The 8,553-nt window shown below is 45.0% G+C and overlaps 1 protein-coding gene and 1 long non-coding RNA gene across 3 annotated transcripts in view; both read left to right on the forward strand.

The window, feature by feature from the left end:
* The first annotated feature begins 2,140 nt into the window (after positions 1-2,140).
* Positions 2,141-6,861, forward strand: LOC112076849 (ubiquitin carboxyl-terminal hydrolase 8). The gene is made up of 4 exons (XM_070441476.1): positions 2,141-2,149; positions 2,540-2,682; positions 2,786-2,918; positions 6,126-6,861. The coding sequence occupies exons 1-4, from the start codon at positions 2,141-2,143 to the stop codon at positions 6,282-6,284; spliced, it is 444 nt and encodes a 147-aa protein (XP_070297577.1). The 3' UTR covers positions 6,285-6,861.
* Positions 6,862-7,409: 548 nt separating this feature from the next.
* The window catches only part of LOC139026187 (uncharacterized), a 7,899-nt gene continuing 6,755 nt past the window's right edge, over positions 7,410-8,553 (forward strand). Inside the window, exons 1-2 of one of the 2 annotated variants that reach the window (XR_011477931.1) lie at positions 7,410-7,846; positions 8,109-8,336. This is a non-coding gene — a long non-coding RNA (uncharacterized lncRNA). The remainder of the gene's footprint in view (positions 7,847-8,108; positions 8,337-8,553) is intronic. The other variant, XR_011477930.1, reaches the window with a different exon arrangement.

Genomic DNA, 8,553 nt, shown 5'->3' on the forward strand with positions numbered 1-8,553 from the left:
TGTGTGTGTGTGTGTGTGTGTGTGTGTGGTGTGTGTGTGTGTGTGTGTGTGTGTGTGTGTGTGTGTGTGTGCTGTGTGTGTGAGCAGAGTGTGTGTTGTTAACAATGGGCCGTTAACCCTCTGTGTCCTCCTGTAACAGAACCATTATGGCGGTCTGGACGGGGGTCACTACACAGCCTACTGTAAGAACGCCATGAAACAGCGCTGGTACACGTTTGACGACCACGAGGTCTCCGAAATTCTCCACCTCCGCCGTCAAGTCCTCCGCAGCGTACATCTTCTTCTTCTCTCCCTGTGAGGGCAGAGCTGCAAACACTGCTAGGAGCTATGAGGCTACATAAGGCTACATAAAGGCTAGCTAACAATGCAGGCTGCTTTGACTCCCGCTTCCTCTGCTGGTGGGAGAAAGGAACTGAACTGAACTGCCAGGGGTCATACTTGTGGTTTAAACCATTAGTCTAAAATAGCTGCTAGCTTTTTTCTCTCAGGGCCAACTGGCCAAATTAGCCACGATGCTAATTAGCCACACGCTGAGGAAGGCCAGCTAAGCAGATGATTATATCCGAGTACACAATCAACCTATTCAGATAACTTAAGAGCACATCCAATCACATTTGTTCATTAGGTAAATTTGCTTCCAATCTGATTGTTTAATTTGTTACCTCGATGTCTAAGTGGAGTTTCATCAATATATTTTTTGCTAGATGCTTCCTTGATAGGCAAGTGGCATCATACCCAAATGACGGTTTTCGCATATTGATCAAGTTCCGTGTTTTTTCTTATCCATTTTAACACCATCCGTGTACTTTTCAATTAAACAAATGTAGGAGGTTATTTATTGTAACTTTTCTTGTCATGTGGGCAATTTCTTATTCATTCGTGAAAGGCGATAGACTCTGTGGTGTTGTCAATATGCAGCTCATTTACCATCACCTGCTTCGTCCGGGGTGGTGGCGTGATCTCACGGATGGCTGTTTTGAAATACCATTGGGAGCAGATTTATTTTTAAGGAGGAAAATCATGTGTACAGCAAAAATTCACAAGTATGGCCACGCAAGGTTTGTAGGTTTTGGTATAACTGAACTGACAAGGTTTGGTGGTTTTGGTAGACTGAACTGACAGAGGTTTGTGGTTTGGTAGACTGAACTGACAGAGGTTGAATTGTGTATGTGTGGAAAGAGAGGGACATGCTGTAGTGTGTGGTGGAAGGGTGGGTTAGTGACTGGGTGGGTTAGTGATGGTGTGGTTAGGTGACTGGGTGGGGTAGTGACTGGGTGGGTTAGTTACGTGGTGGGTTAGTGACTGGGTGGGTTAGTGACTGGGTGGGTTAGTGACTGGGTGGGTTAGTGACTGGGCTGTGTTGTGACTGGGTGTGTGCAGGAAAGGGAGCGATGCAGGCACTCCAATGCTTCAACTCATAGAGGAATCTCAACAGCTGTTAAAACACAACGTCTATCATTTATTAAACCAGAGATGCAGGGGAGAGGGTTACGCTCTGTCTCTGATGCACCGCAGCTTAAACCCCTGTTTCTTTACACAGCAACGTTGTAATTCGTGCAGTTCTGGTTTCATTGAGTCCTGTAGTGGAAGTGGACTTCTGTTAGTATACACAGAACCTTTATTTAACCTTTCATGTACTTGTGAATGCTTCCTAGTGAAAGTGATGTACACGGAGATGTTTAGTGTGACGTACAGGCGACGTTCAGTTAGGGCGCGAGTGACGTATCAGGGACGTTTAGGTTAGGACGAGTGACATGTAGGGACGTTTATTTAGGACGAGTGACGTATAGGGACGTTTCAGTAGCGAGCTGACGTCAGCCGACGTTCAGTTATTTGGGGCGAGTTGACGTACAGGGACGTTTAGTTAGGACGAGTGCATGTAGGGACGTTTAGTTAGGACAGCTGACGTATAAGGGATCGTTTAGTTAGGATTCGAGTGACGTGCAGGACTCGGCGAGGCGCGGACTGGGTTTAGTTAGGACGAAGTGACGTACAGGACCGCTTCAGCTTAGGACGAGGTGACTACGGTACTGCTTAGTTTGGGAGGACGCAAGTACGTACAGGGACGTTTAGTTAGGACGAGCTGAACGTACAGGACGTTTAGTTAGGCAAGAGTGACGTACAGGGACGTTAAGTACGGATGAGTGACGTCAGGGACGTTTAGTTAGGACGAGTGACGTATCACGGGACGTTTATTAGGACGAGTGATGTACAGTGGAACGCTCTTAGATTAGGACGAGTGACGTACAGGACGTTTAGTTGGAACGAGTGACGTACAGGGACGTTTAGTTAGAGAGACGTCAGAGTTGTAGGCGAGTCAGTACAGGGAACGTTTAGTGTGACGTACAGTGCCTTCGGAAAGTTTTCAGACCCCTTGACTTTTTTCCACTATTTATTTACGTTACATCTAAGATGTATCCAATAGTTTTTTTCTCTTCCCTATTAAAATCTACACCAATACCCATAATGACAAGCAAAAACAGGTTTTTATAAATGTTTGCTAATTTTCAAAATAAAAAAAACTGTTACTGTGTTCCAGGACTGTCTGAAGCTGTTTTCTAAGGAGGAGAAGCTGACCGACCAGAACAAGGTGTTCTGTCGACACTGTAAAGCTCTCAGAGACTCCATCAAGAAGCTGGAGATCTGGAAGGTTCCGCCCATCATACTGGTTCACCTTAAACGGTACCTATCMACAACACCGTGTGCATTTCAAATGACACGTGATGACACACACACACACACCGATAACAATGTGTATTAACCCCAGTACTGCCGTCTCTTGTAGGTTCTCGTACGAGGGCCGTTGGAAGCAGAAGCTGCAGACGGCAGTAGACTTCCCTCTGGAGAATCTAGACCTCAGTCAGTATGTCATCGGACCCAGAGCCAGCCTCAAGAGATACAACCTGTTTGGAGTGTCTGTAAGTACTACTACTAGCATCTGCCTGGAAACACTGCAGTCAAATACTTTGCTGTGTGTCTTCTGGTCCTGTGTGGCTCCGTTGGTAGACCATGGGTCTGGTAACGACAGGGTCGTGGGTTCCATTCCCCCAGCGGCCACTCATACCAAAATGTATGCCCRCAWCAACTAKTGTCGCTRTGGATAAAAGCCTTTGGTAAATTACATGCACTATATATACTAAAGTATGTGGACACCCCTTCAAATTGGTGGATTCTGCTATTTCAGCCACACCCGTTYCTGACAGGTGTATAAAATCGAGRACACAGCCACGCAAMCTCCATAGACAAACATTGGCAGTAGAATGGCCTTACTGAAGAGSTCAGTGACTTTCAACGTGGCACCYTCATAGGATGCCACCTTTCCAACAAGTCAGTTCGTCAAATTTCTGTCCTGCTAGAGCTGCRCCGYTCAACTGTAAGTGCTGTTATTGTGAAGTGGAAACGTCTAGGAGCAACAACGGCTCAGCCACGAAGTGGGAGGCCACAAGCTCACAGAACGGGACCGSRGAGTGCTGAAGCACGTAGAACGTAAATAATCGTCTGTCCTCGGTTGCAACACTCACTACCAAGTTCCAAACTGCCTCTGGAAGCAACGTCAGCACAATAACTGTTAGTCGGGAGATTCATGAAATGTGTTTCCATGGCCGAGCAGCTGCACACAAACCTAAGATCACCATGGGCAATGCCAAGCGTCAGGCTGGAGAGTGTAAAGCTCACCGCCATTGGACTCTGGAGCAGTGGAAACGCATTCTCTGGAGTGATGAATCACGCTTCACCATCTGGCAGTCCGACGAACGAATCTGGGTTTGGCGGATGCTAGGAGAACACTACCTGCCCGAATGCACAGTGCCACCTATAAAGTGTCAACTGTAAAGCTTGGTGTAGGAGAAATAATGTTCTGGGGCTGTTTTTCATGGTTCAGGCCCCTTAGTTCCAGTGAAGGGGAATCTTAACGCTACAGCATACAATGACATTCTAGATGATTCTGTGCTTCCAACTTTGTGGCAACAGTTTGGGGAAGGCCCTTTCCTGTTTCAGCATGACAATGCCCCCTTGCACAAAGCGAGGATACAGAAATGGTTTGTCAAGATCTGTGTGGAAGTACTTGACTGGCCTGCACAGAGCCCTGACCTCAACCTCATCGAACACCTTTGGGATGAATTGGAATGCCAACTGCGAGCCGGACCTAATCGCCCAACATCAGTGCACGACCTCACTAATATTGCTATTGAGGTTGAATGGAAGCAAGTCCCCGCAGGAATGTTCCAACATCTAAAGGAAAGCCTTCCCAGAAGAGTGGAGGCTGTTAGAGCAGCAAAGTGGGGACCAACTCCATATTAATGCCCAGGATTTTGGAATGAGATGTTTGATGAGCAGGTGTCCACATACTTTTGGTCATGTAGTGTATATTAGTGACACATAATTAATCAGTGCTTGACTTATTACAATGGATCCAATGGAGAAAAAAGTCCCCAAACTCCAAGCTTTGAAAGGATTGGACATGTACTTCACCAGGTCTGAAAGAGTTATCAGATTTATTATCTCAGTGTTGTGTGATATCTGTTTTGTATGTATGTGTGTATGTATGTGTATATACAGTACCAGTCAAAAGTGTGGACACACATACTCATTCAAGGGTTTTTCTTTATTTTTAATATTTTCTACATTGTAGAATAATAGTGAAGACATCAACACTATGAAATAACACATATGGAATCACGTAGTAACCAAAAAACTATTTTATATTTTATATTCTTCAAAGTAGCCATCCTTTGCCTTCATGACAGCTTTGCACACTCTTTGCATTCTCTCAACCAGCTTCATAAGGAATGATTTTCCAACAGTCTTGAAGGAGTTCCCACATATGCTGAGCAGTTGTTGGCTGCTTTTCCTTCACTCTGCGGTCCGACTCAACCCAAACCATCTCAATTGGGTTGAGGTTGGGGGATTGTGGAGGTCAGGTTATCTGATGCAGCACCTCATCACTCTCCTTGATCAAATAGCCCTTACATAGTCTGGAGGTGTGTTGGGTCATTGTCCTGTTGAACATCAAATGATAGTCCCACTAAGCGCAACCCAGATGGGATGGAGTATCGCTGCAGAATGCTGTGGTTGACATGCTTGTTAAGTGTGCCTTGAATTCTAAATAAATCACTGTCACCAGTAAAGCACCATCACACCATCTCCTCCATGCTTCACGGTGGGGACCACACATGTGGAGATCATCCGTTCACCTATTCTGCGTCTCACAAAGACTAGGCGGGTGGAACCAAAAATCTCACATTTCTACCCATCAGACCAAAGGACAGATATCCACGGGTCTAATGTCCATTGCTCGTGTTTCTTGGCCCAAGCAAGTCTCTTCTTCTTATAGGTGTCCTTTAGTTTCTTTGCAGCAATTCGACCATGAAGGCCTGATTCACGCAGTCTCTTCTGAACAGTTGATGTTGAGATGTCTGTTACTTGAACTCTGTGAAGCATTTATTTGGGCTGCAATCTGAGGCTGGTAACTCTAATGAACTCTGGCTCTTCCTTTCCTGTGGCGGTCCTCATGAGAGCCAGTTTCATCATAGCGCTGCACTTGAAGAAACTGTCAAATGTCTTGAAATTTGCCAAATTGACTGACCTTCATGTCTTAAAGTAATGATGGACTGTCGTTTCTCTTTGCTTATTTGAGCTGTTCTTGCCATAATATGGACTTGGTCTTTTACCAATTAGAGCTATCTTCTGTACACCACCGCTACCTTGTCACAACACAACTGATTGGCTCAAACGCATTAAGGAGGAAAGAAATTCCACAAATGAACTTTTAATAACAAGACACACCTGTTAATTGAAATGCATTCCAGGCGACTACCTAATGAAGCTGGTGAGAATGCCAATAGTGTTCAAAGCTGTTATCAAGGCAAAGGGTGGCTACTTTGAAGAATATCAAATAGAAAATATATTGTGATTTGTTTAACACTTTTTTTGGTTACTACATGATTCCATATTTGTTATTTGATAGTTTTTATGTCTTCACTACTATTCTACAATGTAGAAAATATTACAAATAAAGAAAAACCCTTGACTCAGGAGGTGTGTCCAAACTTTTGACTGGTTGTGTGTGTGTGTGTGTGTGTGTGTAAATGAACAGGCCGTTAACCCTCTGTGTCCTCCTGTAACAGAACCATTATGGCGGTCTGGACGGGGGTCACTACACAGCCTACTGTAAGAACGCAATGAAACAGCGCTGGTACAAGTTTGACGACCACGAGGTCTCCGAAATCTCCACCTCCACCGTCAAGTCCTCCGCTGCGTACATCTTCTTCTTCTCCTCCCTGTGAGGGCAGAGCTGCAACACTGCTAGGAGCTATGAGGCTACATAAAGGCMACATAAAGGCTAGCTAACATGCAGGCTGCTTTGACTCKGCTTCCTCTGCTGGTGGGAGAAAGGAACTGAACTGAACTGCCAGGGGTCATACTTGTGGTTTAAACCATTAGTCTAAAATAGCTGCTAGCTTTTTCTCTCAGGCCAACCTGGCCAAATTAGCCACGATGCTAATTAGCCACCACGCTGAGGAAGGCCAGCTAAGCAGATGATTATATCCSATAACAAATCAACCTATCAGATAACTTAGAGCCACCATCCAATCACATTTGTTCATTAGGTAAATTTGCTTCCAACTGATTGGTTTYATTTGTTACCCATGGTCTAAGTGGAGTTTCATCAATATATTTTTTGCATGATGCTTCCTTGACTAGGCAAGTGGCATCATACCAAATGACGGTTTTCGCATATATGATCAAGTTCCGTGTTTTTTCTTATCCATTTAACACACATCCGTGTACTTTTCAATTAACAAAGTAGGAGGATTATATTGTAACTTTGTTATTCATACATTGTAAAAGGCGATGACTCTCGTGGTGTTGTCAAATAGCAGTCATTTACCGTCCACTGCTTGTCCGGGGTGGTGGCGTGATCTCCACGGTGGATGTTTTCAATACCATTGGGAGCCAGATTTATTTTTAAGGAGGAAAATCATGGTCTAAGCAAAAATTCACTAGTATGTCCACGCAAGGTTTGTAGGTTTTGGATAACTGAACTGACAAGGTTTGGTGGTTTTGGTAGACTGAACTGACAAGGTTTAGTGGTTTTGGTAGACTGAACTGACAAGTTTTGGTGGTTTTGGTAGACTGAACTGACAAGGTTTGGTGGTTTTGGTAGACTGAACTGACAAGTTTTGGTGGTTTTGGTAGACTGAACTGACAAGGTTTGGTGGTTTTGGTAGACTGAACTGACAGAGGTTGAATTGTGTATGTGTGGAAAGAGAGGGACATGCTGTAGTGTGTGGTGGAAGGGTGGGTTAGTGACTGGGTGGGTTAGTGACTGGGTGGGTTAGTGACTGGGTGGGGTAGTGACTGGGTGGGTTAGTGACTGGGTGGGTTAGTGACTGGGTGGGTTAGTGACTGGGTGGGTTAGTGACTGGGTGGGTTAGTGACTGGGTGGGTTAGTGACTGGGTGTGTGCAGGAAAGGGAGCGATGCAGGCACTCCAATACTTCAACTCATAGAGGACTCAACAGCTGTTAAAACACAACGTCTATTCATATTAAACCAGAGAGCAGGGAGAGGGTTCCCTGTTCTAATCACCGCAGCTTAAAACCCTGTTCTTAACACAGCAACGTTGTAATTCTGCTAGTTCTGGGTTTCAGTTGAGTCTGTGTGGAGTGGACTTCTGTTAGTATACACAGACCTTTATTAACCTTCCATGTACTGTGAATCTTCCTAGTGAAGAGTGATGTACAGGAATGTTTAGTGTGACGTACAGGGACGTTCAGTAGGGCGAGTGACGTACAGGGACGTTTAGTTAGGACGAGTGACATGTAGGGACGTTTAGTTTAGGACGAGTGACGTATAGGGAGTTTGTAGACGAGTGCGTCAGGGAGTTCAGTTAGGGCGAGTGACGACAGGGACGTTTAGTTAGGCGAGTGACATGTAGGGACGTTTAGTTAGGACGAGTGACGTTAGGGCGTTTAGTTAGGGATTCGAGTGACGTACAGGGACTTTTGGACGAGTGCGACGACAGGGACGTTTAGTTAGGACGAGTGACGTATCAGGGACGTTTAGTTAGGACGAGTGACGTACAGGACGTGTTTAGTTGGACGCAAGTGACGTACAGGGACGTTTAGTAGGACGAGTGACGTACAGGGACGTTTAGTTAGGACGAGTGACGTACAGGACGTTTAGTTAGGACGAGTGACGTACAGGGACGTTTAGTTAGGACGAGTGACGTACAGGGACGTTTAGTTAGGACGAGTGACGTACAGGGACGTTTAGATTAGGACGAGTGACGTACAGGGACGTTTAGTTAGGACGAGTGACGTACAGGGACGTTTAGTTAGGCACGAGTGACGTACAGGGACGTTTAGTGTGACGTACAGTGCCTTCGGAAAGTTTTCAGACCCTTGACTTTTTCCACATTTTATTACGTTACAGCAAATGTATTCAATAGTTTTTTTCTCTCCTCATTAATCTACACACAATACCCATAATGACAAAGCAAAAACAGGTTTTTATAAATGTTTGCTAATTTATTCAAAATAAAAAAAACTGT

This window comes from Salvelinus sp. IW2-2015, unplaced genomic scaffold, assembly GCF_002910315.2.
Source record: "Salvelinus sp. IW2-2015 unplaced genomic scaffold, ASM291031v2 Un_scaffold4086, whole genome shotgun sequence".
Taxonomy (NCBI): domain Eukaryota; kingdom Metazoa; phylum Chordata; class Actinopteri; order Salmoniformes; family Salmonidae; genus Salvelinus; species Salvelinus sp. IW2-2015.